The following is a 24021-nucleotide window of genomic DNA, read 5'->3' as shown; positions in this document are numbered from 1 at the left end:
TAAGGCTTCCTTTACGTTATCCTGAATACTGATAACAAGAGTAGACTGTATGTACTATATCCTTGGGATATATTTGGAACTCCCTAAATAAAAAAAATAAAATAAAATATTAGGAATATATTCAACCATTCTGTTTTCTTTTGTATCTTATGTATGTATCTTATATGGAATATCTCTCAGTAAATGTTAAGTGAATGAGTTTGTGTTTTTGTTTTTTTAAGACGTGAAGGGTCCTAAAAAGCTCTTTCCGGATCTTCCATTTGGCAACATGGATAGTGACAGAGTAGAAGCCCGAAAGAGCCTCCTGGAATCCTTTCTAAAGGTCAGCATCCTTCTGTTTTGGCTGTGTTCTCATTCTCATTTCCAAGCCAACCTGGAAAGACCTGGGGACCAGAATTTCTCTTTGAAATCCTTCTTGTGTCTTTTGCAGCAACTCTGTGCCATTCCAGAGATCGCTAACACTGAGGAGATGCAGGAGTTCCTTGCTCTGAACACAGATGCTCGTATTGCCTTTGTCAAGAAACCATTCATGGTGTCCAGAATAGACAAGGTACCAGCAGGGTCACTGTGCTCAGCTTTAGTTTCTCACCAGAGTGTATGCAAGGATTAAAAAATAAAGGAGTTTGGGGGTGGGGAAAGACAGCAGAGAGGAGTCCATGGAACGTGGATGAGAATTTTTAAGACCCGTTGCATATATTGGTTGGACCATCACTTTGCTGAAATATAGTGGGCAACTATGACACTATATATGTACACACATCTCCGAGGCAATATTATGACATTGTTATTCACTGGAGGAAGGTAAGGATAGATTTGTACCTCCATAAATCGGTGGTGGCAGAAAAGTCTCCTGGAGGTAAGGATCATTCCTGGTGTTGGTCACTCAGGAAAAAGAGCCCCAAGACAGGACACTAAGCTGGATTTAGACTGGTGTGGTGACTCTCTGTTGGAGAACAGAGCATGGAAAGAATTATACTTTTTTTAAGAGGTTAGCTCAGAACCTTTGGAGATGGTAGGAGGAGGGCATGTGTACAACACATTATACCCTGTAAGCAGTGATTACCAGCTGATTTTAGAGTCTCCAGGGCACAAGTCTGAGGTTTATGTTTATCCAAAGATGGCATGTATTTAAAAAGGTTAGAAACCACTGACTCATTGCAGAAGGTGGGTCTCTCTCTAGATTTCAGGGGATAAAATGAAAAAGTGGAATATCATGGTAGGAATTAGGAGACATTCATTGCTATGAAGAAAAAGCTGCAAACTGAAAAGGGAGGGATGAAGTAGAATTCCCAGAATTCCATGAGGATGTGTCCATCCACACAGATGTGTTCACTCACTGACTTACCAGCCACTTACTGCTTCCCTGGTCAAGTATGAGCTTGACCATGAATAGGACTAACTGCTGGTGATACAAGAATGAACAGAGCAGTTAAGAACCCTCCCCACAACTACAATTTTGTGAGCCTTGAGAACAAGTTAAATTTTCTAAGCTGCATTATCTATTCATGCTGTCCTCTTGTTTTTTCCCTGGTTTGTTACCCCTGTGTTTTATCGTCATCTTACCCCACCACTTCAGCCTTGTCTCAGCTGTGCTGGCTATGTTCTTTGTAGAGGATAAACACAGGCATGAATTAAGGAAGGCGTGATGCTGCTGGAAGCCAGCAGTGTTAATTAGCAAGGAGCACTGAAGGAAAAGTAAAGATTTCTTTTTACTTCTTTGGTATTTTAGGGTTTCATTCGTGAATTTTCCTTTTTAGCACATATCTATGTGCCGTTTTTCCATTCTGAAAAATATACACAACTCTTGCTCTTCAGTGAGGATTGTTTTATTTGGTCTTTACGACTAGTTTATATCAACTCTTACCAATTATTCCTTAATTTTGACATGAGTAATTTTTGTTACTCTTTCTGTAAAGAAGAGAAATTGTGTGGATTAACTGAAAAAAACAGTTCTTTACTCTGTGAATTACTCTGAGCATGTTAATATTATATATGCTTCTAGAACGTATTTCTTATTTGATAATCTTTACTCTTTCTCTTTTCCATATATTCCTACCTATATCACTTCCATTTACTCATATCTTAGTGAAAGTATTATTGATTTGGAAACTAAAAATCATTCCTTCATATGCAAGAAAAGAAATTGAAAAATGAAAAGTATTTCACCAGCCTGCAGAACTCCCAGCTTTTTATTTATCTCATTGTTTGTTTTGGCTTCTTTTCCCATGGCATTGTTTGTCTTAACTCTGTGAGGAAGCAGATTTTTATGGCCACCGAGAAAAGGGGGGATAGTTGCCAGGAAATCTGTCTGGTATCTGACTATGCTGATGAAAAGGCTCCACTAGCTAGCCCGGCTATCTGCTCATCTTCATTGCATAAAGCACCATGAAACAACTGCTCATTTGGTGGTTTCTGTCTGACCCTGCACCTCTGACCCCTGCAGATGGTGGTAAGTGCTATCGTGGATACACTGAAGACAGCATTTCCTCGCTCCGAACCCCAGAGCCCCACAGAAGAGCTGAGTGAGGCCGAGACAGAAACCAAGCCCCAGACAGAAGGCAAGAAGCCCAGCAAGTGAGAAGCCCTTCGGTCACGCGGAGACCCTTTCCAATTCTCAGGATGATTGCCAGTCCTCAGCCAAAGTCTATCCCCACTTTCTGGCCCTAGGAGAGAGGAGATGGGTCATACATACCAGTTTTTATACAAAGCCAGACCCCACACTCCTCAGTGCTCATCCCAAAGGAGCCTGAGATCCAGCATAGGTATCCCTGCTAAATGTTTGTCTTGCCATGGGAACCCAGGGCTTAAACTGACCATGGAGTTTTGACTAGAAGGAAAACTGTAGAATATGGATATTCTCCTTTTCTATTTTCCTGGAAAATTGAGATGTTTCTCTCCTATTAAGAACTAAGACTTATAACTGATCTCTGTCATCATTTCTGGAAATCTTAGCTCAGAAGATGCACATACTAGCAATAAACAGGAAGGGCATATATAGGGCCTATTTTAGGCTATTCTGTCCTGCACTAGGGTCCCACATTTACCCTTGCAAAACCAACATGTGGAAGGGAAGGGCATCACACTTACCCCTGACTGCAGACTTCATATCTGTACCTGGACCATTATGAAGAGAAAGAGTGAGTGAGTGAGTGAGAGAAGATAATGTGTGTGTGTATATGTGCGCGCGCGCGCGCGCGCGCGTGTGTGTGTGTGTGCATGTGTTGGAGGAGGGAGAGGGAAGGGTGGAGAGTTTGTATGTCTGTTTCTGTATGTCTGCCTGACTGTCTTTATCTATGTTCATGTCTCATGGACCAGCAATAACACAGTTTTTAGCCTTTTTTAACTGAGCCCATATTTTGAAGGATGACTGTGATATCTGTGCTTATAAGAGCCTTGAAATATGAGGTTAGCACTTGTGGTTCCTTCCCTACTTTTATTTGGAACACTGGGAGAGTAAGTGGATGTATGAAAGGGGCACGAACAATGGCAACAAAAATTTTGGTTTATGCCACTTATCAATTTAATCTCCAACAAATTTTTAATGAGTAGATAGTATATGCTAGCCATTTTTTAGCTTGTGGGAATGCAACCAGGATAGCTGGCCCCTATTTTACATTAGCAAAAGCCTTTTCACAAATGCATTGTGGACTTAGCTTAGTGCAGTGGTTGCGCTATGTATTAAGAACTGCCAGAATGTATATCATTTTGGGAATTTCAGGACCAGGTCTCTCCTGGCAACTATGATCATAGTAAGCTCCCAAGAATAAGTATGGGTGTTCTTGTTTTAAGGTATTAATACTTGTCAGCCCTTTGTTTGGAGATCAAAGCCATAAATTATGTTGTTTCTGCTCTTTTGTGTCAATACCAGGTCCAGATTGAGGTTCTCCTCCAGTAAGATTGCTCCAGCACTGAATATCACTGAGGCACCTGAGAAGATTCTCTATGGTCTCCAGGAAGGCAATGTGGTAAGAAGTTCCTGGATAACTCCTGGAATTAATAGCTGGGATGTTGATCCTGCAGTTACATTCTCCAAAGTCAGGAGAGATAAAGGTGCCTTGCTAAAGGACTTAACCAGCATCTAGATCTCTAATTTTTATTCTAAACTCAAGGGTCATGGGCTTATAATAAAAGATGGCAGAATGAGAAGGAAGGCCAGTTCCTGGGAGAGAACAAAGGACTCAAATGTATTTGCAGTGAATGGGAATACAAAGGCATTGTTTTACTTGGGATTTAGGTAGAAAGTGAAAAGTTTCCAGAGGTGGCCACAGAGTTAGTTGGGTTCTATACTCATGATACTTAGTGCAGGGAAGGAATAGGAAGAAGCTGAAAGGCCGTGGTTACTCTCCTATTTTCTTCATTCTTTATGTGATATGACACTGGCACTTTCTTCAGGAGTCAGAAATCCTATCCACGTCTGTGATGGAATCCTTTATTGAAAAACAGACAAAGTTATTAGAAATGCAGCCAGCAGAAGCCCCAGGAAAAGATCCAGAACAAATCCCTAAAGGTTGTATGGATGGTTACCTGTCTGATGCAGCTGTGCCCACCCACAATCTCCGTAGTGGTGATCCAGGTACGTGACAAGATCTCTGTTCCCACAGAGAAGGGAGGCAGGGTGTGACAGTCGGGATTCATTGATGTAATTTCTTTTGTGTTCAGCTAAGCAAGCCATGTGTTAAACACCGGTGTTTGAGGGACTGTGCTGAGTCCTGGGATACAAAGAAGAATTTGACACAGTCCCCAGAGCTGAGTCAAACAGGAGCAGGGGACAAAAACAGGGAGTTCTGGTCCAGCAAAATAAGATCCAAGATTATAATATTATCTTGTTATTTTTGCCATGGTTTGGCATCTTTGGACTCCCTTGACCTACGAACTTTCTTTTGTGTCTTGGTACCCCTTCCCTGGTTTTCTTTCTACCTCTCTTGTGATCTCTTCTCAGTCCCCTTTGTTGGTTCCCTTAGTAGCCTTCCAGAACTTTATTTTTGGCTCTCTGTTCTTAATCTGTATACTCCCCCTGAGTGATCTCATTTGTACTCTTGATTTTAAGTCTAACATGTGCTGACGAGGCCGAAATACTGGATGTCATATTTCCACTTACCAGAAATCTCCACTTTGATGTACCATAGAGCAACTGAAGCTCAAGATGGAATTCTCCCTTTTCCCTGGATCTTTTCCTTCTGTTTTATTTACTACCATAACAAATGACGCCACCCGGTTCCCCAGCATAGAGCAGGAAGGGAGAAGAGGTGAGGACAGGGAGATTTGCTTCTCAAAAAAAAATGCAGGTTTTTTTTTACAGAGGAAGAATTGGGAGCCTTGGGTATTAGTATGTTTGCTGAGCTAGAACTTATAAAAAAGTTTTCAGTTCCACTAAGACAGTCTCCCACTAAAAAGAAAAGATCACAAAATCCTGCGGGGGAGAGGGGAGAAAAAAACTGTTTTCAGCATTGTTTCTCAAGTGTACTTGAACAGTCACCTGACCTCTGCTTTATGGACCTCAGCTTAACTGTGTGAAAAAACCCACATATCTCACTGGTTAAGTAAATGAAGTGTTAAAACAGCAAAAGCATCAGAGTGCTGTAGGAAGTTACAAATAAGAGAAAGTCAAGCCTGTAAATTTTGAATATCATATCTCTAAGGGTATAGTTCATGTGTGAGGTTTTCTTCTAGTCCTGAGAAACAAAATGCTCACATGATGCGAAACTTAGCGTTTTCTTCCAGAGGACTCTCTCTCTTCCCTCTGTTTCCTTTATTTTTTACTGCTATGACAGGCTGTCACCACATGGTGGCAGCTCTAGGTAAATGCTAAACCTGAGAAAATCATAAAATCCAGAAGGGTGGCTAATGCTCTGCATGGTACTGTTTCCCAAGGAACTGAATATCCTGTCTTTGAGGAAATGACTGGAAATAAACATACCAGTTCCCATGCCCCCTTGAAATGCAGTGCAGGAAAAAAAAAAATACATATATATATATATATATATATATATATATATATATATATGGAGAGAGAGAGAGAGAGATATTAGATGGGATTAAGAAAAAAGTAGGATTTGGTTCTCAAAGATTCATCCAAATCTGAAGTTATTAATGTCCTAAAGAGCCCTTTAGGGAAGAGAGCTTGGGCAAGCTGGCTGAGACAATACCCTTTGGTCCTAGACTAACAAAATTATTGTTGATGATTAATTATGATATTAATCACAGCAGTAGCACCAGATTGCTTAGATTCATTCTGGAACATTATGTATTCCAGGGGACATCTCCTAGGAAGCAAATCACAGATGACATGGGGCCCCCTGAACGGGGTTAAAGAACGGATGCTTCCATCCATAAAGTACATCTGTTCAGGAGACTTCAGCTTAGCATGGGTGTGAAGTCACTTGTGGTCTTTCCAGTCTTTGAGAGAGGAAAGAAATCAGTCATTGTTATGGCATATGTTACCAAAGGTGGAGTGTTCTTCCTCAAACCACATGTTATCTCAAAACCAAAAACTAAAGCCTTCTGGATCCCAACCCAGTAGCTCTGTGTAATGGAGATACTTTCAAAGCAACTTGTTTACAGGGGAATGAATCCCAAAACTTTCCCCAAATCTGTTGCCCACAACATTTCCATGATGCTTTGTGGAGGCCAGTGGAATATAAGAATGGAAGAGACTGGACCTTGCCAGTTTCAGTTAGTCATTATTTGGGAGCAGTTACTTGGAATAGAATGTATTCAGTTCCTGCTGGGGAAGTACAAAAGAAACAGAAGCTAGATAGGCAAAATAATTATGTGCAAAATCTTTTAGAAAGATAAATATTACTGAGTGACTAAGGAATATAAACAAAGAATTATAAAGAAATGCAGAGCCTGTCACTGAACTTCTTAGATATAAAATAAACCATCTCTTGATTTGAGTACAGAAGAATTACAGAAATACAAGATGATTGATAAAACGGTGAAGACCCGGTGCATTGAAATATGTTCCTCCAGAATGGGTCTCTTCTGAGTTACTTTTTTTGTTTTTTTTTAAGATTTTATTTATTTGAGAGACAGATCACAAGTAGGCAGACAGGCAGGCAGAGAGAAAGAGGGGGAACCAGGCTCCCTGCCGAGCAGGAGCCCGATGCGGGGCTCGATTCCAGGATTGTGGGATCATGACCCGAGCTGAAGGCAGAGTTTTTAACCCACTGAGCCACCCAAGTACCCCCTGAGTTACTTTTGATGCCTTTTCATTCCCCAGGAGCAGAGACAGAGCTAGCTGACACAGCCCTAGATCTGCTCCTCTTGCTGCTGATGGAACAGTGGAGATGGCTATGTACAGAAAACATTCAGAAAGTTCTTCATCTTGTATTTGGGACCTTAGTTCAGAGGTAAGATGGCAGAGTTCTTCATTGTATTAGAGTCTCAGATTGGACAGGGGTTGGATATGATGCTGAATTCTGCACTGGAGAGGGAAAGTGTAGAGTCCAGGAAAGCTGCAGTCATGAGGAAAGACAGAGACTCTGTCATAGGTGCAGAGGGATGAAGACTACCTGAATAGTACCAAAAGGCTTGTGTTAATCACCTCAACGTCTAAAGTATAAATGGGTCTGCTTATGTAAGACTTCTGGCATAATCCACTGAGTTACACTGTCTGTGATCTTAAAACACTTCACCTCAACTCTTCCTACTCGGGCATCAATTCTCCACCCAGTTATACCCCCTAGACTTATACCTTCCAACTTGTTGCAATGGACATTGCTCTTCACTGACAGTATATATTTACTGTGATGATAAACAATGAGACAAGGAGAAAACAGATCAGATCTCTGAAAATAAAGATTGTTTTCTCCAAAAGGTGTGTAAACATTCACAACTAAAGAAGTACTTACACAGGATGGTAAGGAGTAAAAGTATTCTTGTATATAAAACGTGGACTGTGATCCCAATATCACTTGCATCTCCTAAAAGATCTGCACATGGATGGAGTTTTTAGCTGCTGACTTCCTAACCATGAAACTGACACAACTCTGCTAAACTCAGGATGGTCAGAGACACAGTCTCAGAACCAGACAGGTATACACAATGCTTGTGTTTTGACCATTCTTGTTTTGATTTCTCCCTTTTGAGACATCCTGACAGATCCGAAAGTAAGAAGTCAAATTCTGGACGTCTTCTGTTAGCATGTGGCTCATGATAATAGGTCACTCCAAAAAGAAAAACTCTTTTTAAAAACAGAATTAATGTGTCCATTCTACGAGTAGAAAATCCATTAACAAGGAGCAAGTAAAGCTCCCCTCCCACTCTCAGAGTTACTTAAGATCAGAGAAGCTTCAGGAGCTTAATAATAAAAAGACCTAGTGAAAGAAGAAAATGCACTTTTATATTTGCTCAGTGCTCATCATATGCCAGCACCTGACTTCTATGTACATATATTTTCTTGTAGCAGCCAAGTGAGGTAGGCAGTCCCATTTTATAGAAGTAAATAGAGGTTGGCAAGGTCAGCTAGCATACATAAGGTCATAGTTAATGACACCTGGACTTTGAAGCTAGATGTGTATAACTCCAAAGCCAATGTGCTTTTCCTACATGTTATAGCTGACAACTGGTCTCCAAGCGAAACCCACATATAAAATGCTGACTAGTCGCCATGCCTTTTGACTTTCCCCCTTGTCCCTCCATATTCAGCTCTGCCACTAGAGTGCTTTTTCCAAAAAGCAAATATGAATATATAGTCTGCACTTAATATTCTTCAGTTGTGCCCTATTGCCTACAAAAGTGATTTTTCTACTATGTTTCCCAGAGTTGTAGGGGTTCCACAGAGGTGCTTTAGAAGCTAAGGGAAAACTGGGTGGACCATGATCTAATCAAAGAAATTTCATTTTGGTCAGTGTAATAGGCTGGGATCTGGGTTATATTTTGTTTGAGAAAGGGCTCCACTGTGTTTAAATATATATTTATCATATTAAGATTTCTCCTTTCCTATGTGACATGGCTTGGTCCCAGCCTTATTTCTAATTCTTCCCCATGCAAACCATTCATCATGGCCTGTACACTCTGTGGTCTCTCTTTCTTCAGGTCTTTATTCATCCTCTTATCTCTACCAGAATGGTCTTTCTCTGTTCATTCTTCTCCTCCTCATTCTATCTCTCTCATTCTTTCTCCTTCCCTATGTCCAAAACTCTCCCTTTTCTTGTCTGCTTGGCCTACTAAATATTTTTCAAAAAAATTAAGCATTAAATGTCATTTATTCTGTGAATCCTCTCCCACCTTCCTCCAGAACTAAGGAGCTCTCTTTTTTACCTCCAAAGTTCTGATGATTATACTTATTACAGTATATAGAGAAATGATTTTCTTTCCCTAAACTAGAGGTCCTCAAGTTGGGGACAGTTTTCTCCCAGGGCTCTTTGGAACATCTGGAGATATTTTTATTTGTCACAACTGAGAAGAGAGGCAGAAAGCTATTTCATCTAGTGGGTAGAGGCCAGGGATGCTGCTAAACATTCTACACTACGCAGAACAGCATTCTCCCCCTTACCCCCTGCCCCAAACAACAATGAATCATCCTACCCAAAATATCAGTAATGCAAAGGTGAGAAACTTTGCACTAGACTATCAGTTCTTTAAGGACTGGACGTGGCTATATATCCACAGCAACTTACACGGGACCCAGGACATAGAAGGTGTTCATTAAATGTTAGAGAATAGAATAAACATTTCCTTTCTCATTACCTTCATATTTGAAGTCAAGTCTCTGTATTTTATTCGGTCATCTGTGAATATTGCTAACCGACCCATCATTTCTTTCTTCCTCTATTAAGTTTCCCCTTGCTGGTCTCCCAGTTACTTTCCAAAAACTGGAAGATTCTAAAACTAGCTAGTATGTGATAATTGATTACCCTCTGTCCTTGAAGTCATTTGCTTGATGAATTGGTTTCAAAACATAAGAAATTATTCAGAGGAACAGAAAAGTATCGATGAGTCAGTAGAAATTTTATAAAAAGATTAAGATTCTTATATTAAATATATGAATGTTACTAAAGTGTGAACAACTCAGAATATTAAAGGGCTAAGCCAGTACCAGGTAAGGAGAGAGAAATATATTTGAGAATTACAGACAGATCATTGAAAAAGTAGTATCTTACATAGCTAGGGTTCTGTGGGAAATTAAATACAAGGAAATTTCTGACTGAGAATTCTAAGCCAGATTGCGTTTACCTCAGTGAGTAATGATTATAAATTCTCTAGAGATAGGGAAGAGACAGAGATAAAATGGAGCAGATGAGATGTGCAGAAGTAAATATATCGTGCCCTCTGGTATAAGCATACTGGTAGACCGTCGTCCACGCCGTTTGTAGCATTCATCCACTTTACCCTGAACTACTCTTACCTCTCTCTCCAGCTAGAAGATCGTTTTGGTCTGACTCCTTTATGCTCCAGGCTGGTCAATTAGTGAATGAAACGGACTCAGTCCCGACTTTTCACATTTTATACAGTCTCTTGGGGCTTAATACCAAGGGCCTTATCCATGATCATTAGGCTAATGCGTGGTGGAGCCAGAAATCAAAACCAGGTAGTCCAAAGCCCAGATTCTTATCTACATCTTATACTACTTCTCAGCTATGATTAATCTCTCTGAGCTTTGGTTTCCTCATCTGGAAAATAAGAATAATAATAGTATCAATCTGTTTAGGTTCATAAAAAGTGTCCAGTAGATGTTACATCTTAATATTTACACTTCAGGAAAAGGAAGGAAGGATAAAAAGTATTTTCTCTTTCAAATTTCTCCAGCTAGTGGCCCCAAATTTGCTCTACTTTTATGTCTTCAGGATGGCTTTTGTGTCTTCAGGATGCCCACTCTATACTAGTCTCCTGCCAGAGCTATGATTGTCCCCACTGTGCCTGTCTCCAAGTTAACACAGAACAGAGTACCTAACCAATAGAGACTTCGTAAGGCCTTTCAAGGTGACTTTGTGCCAAAGGGCTCATATGTTAAAGCAATAACCGGAGTGTTCCCGTGTCTTACATTGGGAAGCAGACCACCTATGTCTCTTTCCACCACAGACAAGCATAGGTTAAGTACACAGAGTTCAGTAGTATTTTTTAGGATTACTGGTTACATGGGTGGGGAGAACTGCTGGAATCAAGTAGTGCCTTTCCTCATGAAAAGAACTTTGAATCAGGCTAAGTTTTCACCTTTGTGTCCCCATCTATTGACACTTCCACTAGAACCCTGCTTCTGGTTAGCTGGGTACATAGCTGTCAGGTGAATGAAAATGAGCAAAACCCATAGATAGGTAGCTCACACCATAAACAATCAGGGAGAGGGCTTACAACTAAATTTCTCTTGATTTTCCTTTTACCATTTTTTTTTTTTAATGAGGTGGCATCTCTATTTGTTAAAGGTGGAAAATTCTGGATGTATTTGAATGAAGCCAATATGAATCTTGTGCAAGAACAGAATATTGTGTCTATTGCTTTTGGAAAACTCTGTTATAACTTTTAAAGATAACTCTGTTATCTTTTGGTCTGTTATCTTTGTTCACCATAGGTTTTTCCAGGTGATATTTTATACCTATGCAGTTGTCTAATATCCCTTCCTGTCAAAAAGTTCTTACTTATTTCTAATCAAATTTTATCTTTAAGTCCATTTTGTTTTGTGTTAACTGCAATGGAAATAAGAACACAGCCAGCTGACACCCTTCTCACCCCAAGTCTCCACAGAGTAGAACTAAGAGTCTCATCCTTCCCCAGTCAAGGTCTTTAATCTTTCCCTAGAAATCATTCCACCTTTTTTAATGATATATAAACATGCCCTCTTCTCAGATATCTTCTGCTGGGTTCACAGTGCTCTTGAAGCTTTTTTTAAGATAGGAGTCAAGAAGAAACTGGATGTCTGGAAAAAGAACCCCAATTCCCTTTCCAGAAGCTTGAAGGATCTGTGGTATGTGGTCTCGTACCAGCAAGTTCCCCTGTGCATGGTAGATACGGAAAAGACAGGATTTATTGCAGGACTCAAAGTGCTGACCTTGGTGACATTGTCACCTTCAGGATATTTAGTATCCAACAAACCTTTGTTGAGAGTTTACTTTGTGCAGACACTGTGCTAAACACACAAACTTATTGTATCACTTAATTCCCCCAAAAGCCCTACGAAAGAGGTGTTATGATCCCCATTTCAAAGATGAGGAGGCTGAAACTTACGAAGAAATGTGGCTATTTAATCCAGATCACAGAGCTATTAAGTATACCACAGGCAGAATTTGAACCCGTTTGTCTGATTTTCAGCTATAATGACTTTCTCTTTCAGGGATTGCCTTGGGATTTGAAGGGATTAAAAACCAACAAAAATATTTTCCTCAGAGTAGTCTACATTCCTCAAGAGGACAGTATCCGTCATTTTGTAAACTCTAAATCATGTTTCTGTGGGTATGCACATTCACATGTAATATAAAGGGTCCTGCAGCATCCTAAGGTCAGCCCATGTTACTTCTCCCCTGGATAGCTTACGTTTCTTTTTTATTTTTAAAAAGAGGTTTATACAGTGCTATGTTCTTGGGCTTTACTTGCTTTGGTAAGCAAATAAGCTAGAATTTGATATCCCCACAAAGCTATAGCACCTTCCCTGCCACTCCACCTACCATTGCTGCTTGGGCAAAGAGGTATGGTATGGTCCCTGCCTGCTTCCTGCTTTGGTGTTGGCCTCTCTGAGACTGTCCCCCTGACTGCTGCCCAGGGAGCAGCATGTTTGCTGTGTTTCTGAAACTACAAGGATTGGAGCTGTATCCTTTTGCAGATTACGTGGGCTCTCCTTTGAGCACTGTACTTTAAAGAGAAAGAGAGTCGGTATTGGGGCCACTGATAGTTACTGCCGCTTTTCTAGTCCTTGTGAGCTCACTGCAGCTGGGAGATCAGGGACAGTACAGCTATCTAGATTTACGTTCATCTTTAAAATGTTCTAATTTTCCAACCTCCTGCATTATCATCTCTAAGAAGGTAAGTTCTGCCCTCAGCTTTGTTTACTCTCCTTGCTCCCTTAAAAGGCCTATATATGCGTAACTGTCTTGGACGCCAGGGACTCTTGGCAAATCACGAGCGTGTGCTGCCTCACTCTAGAGTTCTCTCTCTAGCCTGCAAAAAAAAAAAAAAAAAAGGAGAGTAAATTCAACCTCATGACCCCGCCTTCTAAGCCAAGGTTGGAAGCATTCTGAGCTGAGCCAGGCTTCATAAATCTCCCTTGATTGTTGATGGTGTGGAGAGAGTGGGGGAAGGGAGCTGAAGAGAAGTTAGATGCCCAAAAAAGGCATTTTTAAGTCAAAGGGAAGTCTTGCACGCATGCGCGCCTGACCTCATGTGTCAGCTTCTGTGCTGGGAACATCCAATTATGTAAGAAGGAGCACTCCTTGTTTGGAGCTAGAGACAAAGGGAGGGGCAGAGGAGTGGGGGTAGCAGACTTAGCCAAGAAGTGAATCTAGCTTGTGCAGACTGTTCATGTCCGAAAACAGAAGAAACTTACCAGTATCCCTGCATGCATCAGAATCAGGGTTGGGAAATTGGACAAATACTCAGACATGACTAGGTTGGAGGGAAAGAGGAGAGATATACCGTGCTTCATTGATGGTAGAAGGTTTGGGGCAGGAAGATCCAGCCAAGGTAAGGGGTGAGATTATTATGGAGTCCTGATGTGGAGCAAAGGAATGAGAAGAAGCTGGATTGGTTCCCTGCCTGGATGCCCAGAGCAATGCCATGATAAAAATATGAAGCAGGCTAGCGGTAGAGTACACGAATGCCACGTCCTGTGGCTCTGCCCTCCCCATGGCCCCAAAGATGGCATCAGACGCTGTGTCAAAAGGGCAGCAGACACATTCCTGGCATCTACATCATGATTTCTTAAAGAGTGAGCGAGTGAGTGAGTGTGTTTGTGTGCGTATGTGTGTGTGGGTTGGGCACGTGAGAATGGAATAGAGTGGTAAAAAGAAGGAAAAAAAGGAGAAGGTTCTGTAACCTGTGGGCAAAGGAGAGTAGAAAAGTATGTGGAGTCAGGAATTCTATAGAGATGAAGGAGAAAAGAAAGGATGTGTCAGGTTTAAGGAATCCAACAAGCATTGGGTCCAGGAGAAAATGAGATGGGCAAGCTCTTGGCTTTATGCCAGGCCATGGACTTGTTTTCTTAGAAATGCTGTCTCTACAAACCATCTCTCAGGAAAGGTCAGGAGCAGGCATGTAGAAAGAGAGGAGGGGACCCTCGCAGAGGGCTGCACTGCCAGGCACACTTGTTCATCTTCCTGAAAGACAATTATGAATGATTGACCACATACTCTGCTTGCACCGATTCTTATAGGTCACTCCAGAATCTTTCGTGTTCCTTAAGTGGAGTTCATTCAAGGGCCTCTTTCTCAGTGGGCATGTCTAAGTAGCAAATGGTTAAAGGGTCTTTCTGACCTCAACTAGATCTTAAGGGAAACTCCAGGCCTCCCACCAAAGGGTACAGGCAAGTGGCACAGGAAAGGAGCTGACATTTATTTAGTACTAACTATACCAACTAAGCAGCTCTGTGCTTCATGGACTGATGTGCAGTGCAGTTCTGTGAGATAGACCTGTATTTACACATATTACAAGTAAGGAAAAGGATATTCAGATAAAGCTTCCCAGAATCATAGAGCTAGTAAGTACCAGCCCTGAGATTCCACTGTAGTCCTCCTGGCCTCAAAGCCTGTGCAATTTCTGCTACTCTCACGGCCTCCCCACTCTGCAGGGTTTCTGCCCAAGCCATGGCCACTAGAGCTGTCCTCACGTGCAAGTCCCTCTGCCTTATTTACATCTAGTCTCTCTTGCTTTCATCTGCGTGGACTCAGGAAAACATGCATACAATGGTAGTATATAAATTGATTTCCATCAGCATATTTCTGATTTTTATTCTTAAAACACTCTTGGATCAGAGATAATCTCCCTTAGATATCCGTATTCTGCATCCTGTTCTCAGAAAAAGATTTTCAGAGTTAAGACTCAGTGTTTCTCAAGGAACATAGATGACATAAACTTCTCCTTTGCTCCATAAACTTCTCTTTCTTGTAATTCAGTTCTGGCGCCTTGTGGTTTCTTATACCTGATCTCTTTCTTTGAAGTTCCTGTAGGAAAGTAGCATACTTTTCAAAAGCCTCAGATACAAGCTAAATCTCAAAATTACCTCAGACTAAGTCTCTAGATTTTCCTCTCAGATTATTTTCTTGCCCTCTCATTATTGACTCAAGTAGTTTTTAGAGGTCCTGAAAATAATTTTTTGTTCTTGTTGTATTGTGCTTCCTTGAAGGAAAAGGGGCACTGCTTGTCTCATGCCTCTCCCACTAGATCTTGACAAAAGGGAGGTTCTCAGTCAAGAGGTTCTCAACTTCTGTAGACCTTCTACAGAACTTCTGGGCCTGGGTGGGCCTCAGGAGTCCTATTATGAGTGGCCTCCCTGTCATTTTTCTTAGGCGTTACTTATTCTACACCCACCTTCAGATGAAAATACCATGTCTTTTTTATCATATACTGACAGTTTCTACTTGAGTACATCTTTAAGGACATAACAGATAGGTGCCTGTGTGTTTTTGCAGTTCTGCCTGTAAGTTCTCATACACTCAGAGAGGCAGAATTGGTCATTGCATCAGTTAAAAATAAAACAGAATCTCATGAGGTATTTAAACCTCAGCATCTTTCTTCAAGTCAAGTTACTGGTATCTCTCCCATCTGTAACTAAACAAATAGGAACCCAGGACAGTTTGAGACTGTCAGGATCCTGAGTTGGGGTCCTTGTCTTATTCATCATTCTGTCGTAAGCACCTAATCATATACATGGAAGGCACGTAACAAATTTGGTCCAATGAACATCACATGCCATTCCAATCAAATCAGTCCCTCTGTTTATGACTAGTGAGGATCCCAGGATTCCTCAATCATGGGGAGACAAGAAACACCAATGTAAACTGAGTTTCTGTTATATCCCTCCCCAACAGCTCTTTAAGTGAGTGCCTCAAATTCGCAGAGCCATAGTTCAGCCTGAGAGGAGGTTTTTCCTTTGCACCCCTCAGGCCCTCTCCTATCCTAGTGGCACTCTTCTTTCCAAAAGAACATAGTGTCTCTCTGCCATGGGCCTCCCACTGTGAGACCCATCTAAGCTGGCCCTCTCTGGAAGCATGTTTTGCTAGTGTGCTTCTCAGCCTCTTTCCTTCCACACAGGGAAATAAGAATATGGACTTTGAAGTCAGACAAATCTGAATTCAGATTATACTTTGCATTTTACTATCTGTGTGACTTAAAACAAGTCTCTTAACCTCCCTCTGCCTCAGTTACTCTCTAAATGGGAATTACAGTGCCTAGCTCATAAAGTTAGTTGGAAGATAAGCGATGATAATGAAAGCCTCCTGATGCATGCCTGGTACATGGAAGCACTCAGTATCTTTGGTGAGTTACTGACATATGACACATCCATATGGATAAGTTCTCATCCCATCTTTACAGGCTCCATGTTCATGTTCCATTTCCTTGGGGATTCTAAATTGCCAGGGCAGTAACATACCTGATGTAATGAACATGTTTACATTTTAATGTGTTTTTTTGGAAAAGTCTTTATAATGTTCTTGCTTTTGGGATCTTTTAGTAGCAAAATACCCTGGAAGACAGAAATTCTTTTCTGCACCCTTCAAGTCAGGATCCCTTTCTTCATATGATCTCTATCTCTACATTCTTCCATCCTGTCTTACATACTTAAAGTCTTCCCTGGTCATATCCAGAGCAGAACCTCAGAGTTTCTTCAGAACCAGGGAACTGCCCCTAATCCAGGTGCTCCTAACCCTCTTCATTTGCTTCCTAGGAAACTAACTTTATGCAGTTCTTGTTATGGTGACCTTTTTACAAATAATTTTTGAAAAGTCTGTGTAATATTTGATGCCTGTGTGTACTTACTAAGTAGCAGCTGCCTGCTAGCTCTTCAGATCTAATGTGTGACTGTTTGTATTTCAGGGGACTTGCAGCCTAAGAGAATAGAGAACCCTTATGAATCAATTAGAAGTATTGAACAATGTGAGGTTAAATGACATGGTATAGGCTGTAAATGCAGTAAAAAAAAAATTGGGATTCTTGTTTTCATAAACGTTAGGGAGGCTTTATAGAGGAAATTAAGTATTTAGAGCTATATGTAAGATAGGTATCATTTAGACAGGTTTAGTGTAAATATTCCAGACACTAAGCATTTTAAAGAGGGGGGGGGCATTATTTCTGCTTTTAAATAAAAAGTAATCTTTAAAAAAAATTTTAATATCTTCATCCAGTCCCCCCTCTGAGAGAGACAGAGGCAGAGTGTGCGTATGTGAGAGACAGTGTTCATGAGCACAGAAGACAGAGGGAGAACATTTTGTTAAATACATCTTGGAAAGTGCTGCAAGGTTTTGCTCCTTGAGGGGAGTTAAGAGCAGGAATTCTCCCTTTGGGCACCAGGTGGCGCTGCAGGTTAAACTATACCCATTTGCCTTCTTTGAGGGAGTATTCTTTTTGCGATTACAGGCCTTGTCTCTGTGGGGATAGTAATGAAACCATTCTCTCTTATTCCATGATTCAGAAGCTACTTATCTGCCCTCTGCTCTGGGCCAGTGACTTTTAGATGAGCCCAATTTCTTTATCTTTCACCCTCCTCCCCTCTGTTCTGATCAGTCTTCAGTGGACACTTGCTTCTTTGAGCAGTATGTACTGCCAGAAGTTGCCCCTTTGAGTGCATTCCACCCCTCAAGGAGTCAGTGCTGGAGCTGATTCATTTAAGAACATTTTTGACTCAGAAACCCGGAGTAAACCAGAGAGTCTATGGTGATTAAACCAGCTGAACATCCAGAAAAAAATTGTTGGTATTCTCTGTAAGCTGCTTGGTCCTATACTCAAGTCCTTTTTGGATACCAGAATCTTAGATCTCCATCTCACTGAGGTGGACACTGTCAGGGCTAGATTGCACTGGTGTTGGGAATCTTACCTACCTCTCAGATGATCAAGGGTGTTTCCATCGCTTTCAGCCATGGGTGGAGATCATTTGGCTCTTTCCTGTTAAGTCGGTGCTGGCAACACAGCCATTTGTTAATTCTTGAGGTTCTATCTTTACCTCTGTCCTTATATATAGATTCAGCAAGTACCCTGTGGAGGAGTAGGCCTGTATGGTACTAGCACAGGGAGGGAGTAGGGGGTGAACTAGTAGGAAATACACCTTAATCTAGTGCTGATGTAATTATGATGCCACAGATTTTCTTGGGGGGAATTTAGCCCTTCCCCAATAAATATATAATCTCTGTAAACATGGTATGCTTGCTATACAAATGCAGTTTCAAGATAAGTCCCATGTCCACCTCCTCCCCTGCCCCCCTTGTTTTCTAACCACAGGTGGTGCCCCCAAAATCCCTCCTACTATGTGGAGATTCTGGAGTTGTTGCCACAGCTGTGTTCCATATCCTTACTATCAGTGGATAACCTTCTTTGGAAAGGTTTTAAAATTCAGGCTATAGACAAGAAATGGGAAACAAATACTTTTAGGTACCTCTTCTTCCCCAAGGTGCTTCTGTCCATTATATTTCCTTTTCCCCATGCTCCTTCCAGATTTTTCCCTGTTTCCTTAACTTTGACATCTGCTTCTGTCTAAACCTTGTTCTCTTTGAGGATGGTCTGTTCCAGCTTCCTCTAGCCATTTTCACAGCATAATTTGGAACACTACCATGTCTGCTTATTTAAACCCAGTCCCTAATTCTCTTCCAGATCATGGCTGAGCATACTCTAACCTGTAATCTAGTAGAAGTTGGGAGCCAGTCCCATCATGTACAGCAGAGTTACCACCTTTCCATCCTGCACTTCTCCCTCCTCCCTCTTTTGTAGTGGTGGGGTTTGCCCAGAGCAGAGTCTAGACATCTCGCTGTGAAGTAAACTCACCAGGAACAATAGGGGTTTGGTTGTCAAGACAACAGTGAAATCCCTGCCTTCTGCCCTCCTTTGTGTCTTGTCTTTCTTTCCAGTGCCCCAGTTCTAAGTGTTTCTCTCCCTCTCCCTGCCATTTCCCCCTCCATGGACTCAATATTCCTCTGAATGAGTGGCCATTTTAATCAGTCTTGCCCCTCTTCCCCTGCCTTCCAGCCCTCGGTGCTGAGAAAGAAAGGCTCAGGATAGCTGCCTGATGACTGAGAATGACCCAAGCTTGCTGTTCACATGGGAGTGAGGAAAGAAGGGGAAAGAGAGATTATGGATCCTGAAGTCCAGTCCTTGCAGTAAAAGTCTCATTGTTATAGTATATAGAGGGCTTGCTTTAGGAAGGATTCCAAAATATAATCTTCACATTACCCGTAATCCCTGCGGTTTCTCCCTAATATTCCTAAACATATAAGACAGAAATGGTTCACTGTTCTAATATTTATACCCCTAAGCCTGCCAGGAGGGGACTCCGTTTTGCAAAAGGGGCAACTCAGGCATGAAATGCAAAGCTCACTTGGGATCTTTTCATCATTTCTAGGACATGGTACAGTTTTTTAAAGAGGATCCAAAGGAGTCTTCAATTCGGCCACAAACACACAAGCACTTTCAAAAATGCTTTCGTTTTTCTCGTTTGATCTTGATATAACTTTGTTAAGAAGGCAAGGCAGGAATTAGTCCATTTTATTAAGAAGGAAGCCAGACCTCAGTTCATTCAAGCGGTCAAGCCAGGCTCAAAACTGTGGCTTTACAGTGTTATTTCCATTCATTGCCAGACACTGCCTGTGTGAGGCCTTTCTGGCCTTTCTGACCACTGAGTCTGCCTTTCCCTAGAAGAGTATGAACTATTATACTCAGTCTTGCCTTGAAAAGTGTGGTGACAAAGGAATCTCTTGGCCTTGGAGCAGAAACATGGACTGTTCCAGAGACTCTAAGGGTTTTTCTGGTTGTGAGACAGATGTCCTACTGCTTCTTTTGCATGGATCAAACAAGGAGCACAGGCAGTCATCCAAGAAACATGACTTTGATTTTGCCTAGCTTTCATGTCCATCAGCTGTGATGTTTCAGAGCTGGATTATGGTGCATTAGCAACATAGTAAGGGGCCGAAAAAGTTATTCTGAAGGTCTTCAGAGGTACACTACATTTGTGTAAGAAGCTTTTGAATTGGAATCCTAAGGGTATCCCAATACTCAAATTCAGAACAAATTTCTTGAGCTTCTCCCTTTGCAGCTAGTCTCATTTATCCCATGAATACAGAGCTTCTCAAATGTGTTTCTCTCCTTCTGTGTTTGTTAGAAAGGTAACCTGGCCCTTGCTTTTGGTCACTTTTTACCCAAACATTCTGCTACCTTCTTTTCTTCTTACTAGTTTCAAGTAATGGGCTGGAATCAGTTTGATGCTGTTCCATCCATCAGGGGCACTTCCCAAAATACAAGTGTGACTCACAGTTCTCATAACCCCTTTGCTTTTCCTTGACTTTCAGTTTCTTCTGTCCTCTGGGCCTATTTGCCAGGAAAAGTGACAAAAACATAGACTGCTGGCAGGTGTCTCTCTTCTCTAGGATTTAAAGAATGTGCCAGAAACAGAGGATGGCTGACCCACTCCCTTCCTTCGACCTCCCTTGCTTTCCAGGGGAATGCATAACCAGGTGTGAATTGCATGGATTATTCATGATGTATTCTTACTTGTAGCTCAGCTGATTTAATGCCCACAATACTGACAACATTTACCCTACAGCTTCTGTGTTGGCACACAGTTTAGTTTTAATGGTATCCAAACAAAAGGTTATTAGGAAAATAAGTCTGCCAGTTGTTTGCATAAAGACTTACAAAATGCCCAATACAAAGGATTTCTAGATTGTCCACTATTTTTTTAAATCTCTTACTGCCTTCTTCCATAAGCATGAATAACGAAGAGCTTACTGTTCTTTTGCTGCTTGAAGTATTGAGATGTTTGCCTTTTGTAAAGCTTATTTTGAGCTGCATGTCATCCATTAAGACCATTGTTTGTCCCACAGAGAGCATTAATTCCCTTAGTAACTAATATTTATTGATTTCCCATTTTGTGCCAGACACTATGTTGAGTGATCAAAATACAGAACAAGACCCCAAATTCCTACCCAAGGAATTTAATATCCAGTTGGAGGGGCAATCTTATAAAGAGTTAGAATATAAAGTTTTGTATTTTTAAAAAGACTCTATAGGTAATGAATAAGAGGAATGAAGTAATGGATGATGAGAGGCCCAGAAAAGGATCACAGGAGAGATGACTTCTGAGACAGAAGGATGAAGGATGAAGGGAAGTTGTGAGCAGACGTTGGAGAGTTGAAAGGATGGAAAGTTGTGAGTTGAAAGGATGAAGGGAAGTTGTGAGCAGACGTTGGAGAAAAGAGTGCTGGTGGCAGAGCAGTAAACAGCCTGGCAGATTTGTGCTACTCGAAGATGACAGGTATGATTAGAAATAGAAGATGTGCAACAGGAGGGACCAGGTTACCCTGGAGAAGGTGCTGACTCATAAAGAGCCTGTGAGCCATTCAGAGATCAAGTTAGCCCCCGTTTGCAGGGAAGCCTTTTACAAAATTCAAACAGGTGGTGACAGGACCACCTTTGTAACTTAGAAAATCACTTAAATAATGCACTGGAGGACTAATAGAAGGAGGCAAAGTTAGAACCAGGGAGACAAGTTAGGGGAAGGGTTGTCCCGGTAGAAATGAAAGGTAATGAGGAATTGCTATAAAAATGGGAAAGGGTGAGGAGTGCCTGAGATGGAGGAGGTAGCATCACCTAAATTTAGTTTTTAGATATTTTTCAGTAATTCTGTGGTGTTACAGGGGGGTAGGTAGATTTGGAATGGGGAAAAGGAGGAACCAAGGATGACTCCCATTTTCTACCATGTAGCTTGAGACGCATAGCTAAGAGGATGATAGAGCATCTTTCTGCCCAGCATATCTGACATGTGATTAAAAGTCTGTGGCTGCTTATCAGATCAGTACATTATAATCTCCTTTTGTGTAAAAATAAATGACAACACATGAGGAAGCAGGGACTGTAGTCCTAGTAATTTTGAGATTTATTGATATAAGGCTTAAGGACCCATGAGCCCAGATTGTATTTTTCATCTTTTCTTTTATCTGCAAGTTCTTTTGTCTTTGGAAGCAAAAGGAAAATGTAAAATGGTATAAGCTGGTACAAAGGGAAATTTTTCAGAGTTTCTGTTCTTTGGCACGTGAAACTCACAAGGCAGATTCCCAACTCAAATAGAGCATACTCAAGGATAGTAGAATATACATGGCAGAAGACCATTCAATTCAGTGAAGAGCAAGAAGCCTAAAAAAAGAAAAAAAAACTTTTTTTGAGATAAAGCTAACTCTGGATATTATGGAAAACAGCTGACAGGAAAGTGGAGGTAGATGAAAGGTTAATAAAATTCACAGAACAGAACAGAGCATGAGAAAAAATAATACCATTTTGTAGGCTATAATAATAATGAGTTAACTTCAAATTCTAACACTCAAAGTTATCACTGGGAATTGTGGAATAAGATTGATTCATTCAGTACTGGATAGCTTATTGTATGACTCGCACTATTATAGTAAATGCTGAGGAAAATATCAAAATGAATTAAGTAAGATCCCCTCCCACAAAACCTTAGAATCTTAGTCTTTTGGCACTTACATGAAGCTCCACCTATATGTGTGGAGTAAATGAAATAAACTAATTAAACACAGAATTCCAGTGAGGAAAGGAAAGAATCAAGATCAGATGAAACCAGTGTATACTTTTAAAAAGAGACAGAGGAGAGGACACATACTGAATAATGCAAAATAGTAGTGATAAAACTAATGAGAATGGTGTTCAGTAAGCTTAAACTCAGAGTTGAAGTTGTGAATAAATGTTAGGAAAAAAGACTTAAAAAACAGCAAAGAAAATACAGGTAAATCTTTTGAAACAGGTGCTGTAGTAGTCACTGGCTACATTGAGAAATCATTTATTCATTTATTCAACTTAAGTGAATTAGTCTCTTTGCTAAGCTGCCTAATTTCTAGGTTTTTTTCTGTCAAGGAAAATGGTTTGACAAGAATTGGACAGATACGATTAAACTAGAAGACTAAAATAGGAATGCAAATAAGAGAACACTTAGCCTATTTTAAGGTTCCAATACCTGATCCAGATGAATTATGTTCTACAGAACTTAAAATTTTTATTTATCATTGAAGACCTAAGATCATTGAAAAAGTTGGAGATGGACAAATATCTTGCCTTTTAAAAAATGGATACAGGTCATTGACCCTGACATTTATCTCTAGAAATTTCTGAAGCAGATCATTAAATAGATGTTTTGTGAACATGTGCAGAGAGGGAAATGGCGAGCCCCAGAAATCAGTATGTATTCAGTGAGAATGTGCCCAACCTGATTAGCATAGTTTCTTTCTTTCTTTAGCAGGATTATTAAGCCACTAAAGTAAAGGAATGCATTGGTTATTAAATTGTAGGTGGATTTCAACAAACTTTTGCCATATTCTCATAAAATCCATGTGGACAAAATGGACATACATGGCCTGGACTGTAGTACTTTAAAAAAAAAAAAAAAAGGTTTTATTTATTGAGAGAGAGAGAGCATGTGTGGGACAGGGGGCAGAAGGAGACAGAGAATTCCAAGCAGACTCTGCGCTGAGCACGGAGTCCAGCACGGGGTTTGCTCCCACAACCCTGAGGTCATGACCTGCGCCAAAATCAAGAGTTCAACTTTCAACTGACTGAGCCACCCAGGTGCCCCAACAGACTGTATATAGGACTTTTAAGTGATCCATGGTTAGTTGAGTTTCTTTAGCCCAAGAGTATCTGTCTAACAAATTTGTGTCATCTTGGAGGGAGATTTCTAGTGATAGAGCATTTTTCTTGTTCTTATTTTTTCATCAGTAAATTTGCAAGTAACAATAACATCAGAGGTATGATTAATACTCTGGGTGACAAAAATCAGGATTTGAAAGGTTAGAATAATAGGTGAAAACCAACATGATGGAGTTAATAGAAAGAACTGTAGTCAGAATTTAGATTTTTTAAAAAATTGCACAAGTGCAGAAGGAC

The 24021-nt window shown here is 40.8% G+C and overlaps 1 protein-coding gene across 5 annotated transcripts in view; it reads left to right on the top strand.

Moving 5' to 3' along the window:
* The window catches only part of SNX19 (sorting nexin 19), a 41728-nt gene that overhangs the window by 5593 nt on the left and 12114 nt on the right, over positions 1-24021 (top strand). For 2 of the 5 annotated variants that reach the window (XM_047691723.1, XM_047691727.1), the window contains exons 3-8: positions 222-322; positions 431-550; positions 2444-2574; positions 3869-3965; positions 4393-4573; positions 7223-7352. In XM_047691723.1, coding sequence (XP_047547679.1) covers positions 222-322; positions 431-550; positions 2444-2574; positions 3869-3965; positions 4393-4573; positions 7223-7352 — 760 coding nt within the window. Of the gene's footprint in view, positions 1-221; positions 323-430; positions 551-2443; positions 2575-3868; positions 3966-4392; positions 4574-7222; positions 7353-9362; positions 9642-10790; positions 11497-24021 lie in introns of those variants that run through there. The other 3 variants (XR_007120958.1, XM_047691726.1, XM_047691724.1) reach the window with 3 other exon arrangements.

The sequence above is a fragment of the Lutra lutra genome, chromosome 10, assembly GCF_902655055.1.
Source record: "Lutra lutra chromosome 10, mLutLut1.2, whole genome shotgun sequence".
Taxonomy (NCBI): Eukaryota; Metazoa; Chordata; class Mammalia; order Carnivora; family Mustelidae; genus Lutra; species Lutra lutra.
Note: the sequence above shows the minus strand (reverse complement) of the source record. Positions and strands in the feature narration are given on the sequence as shown.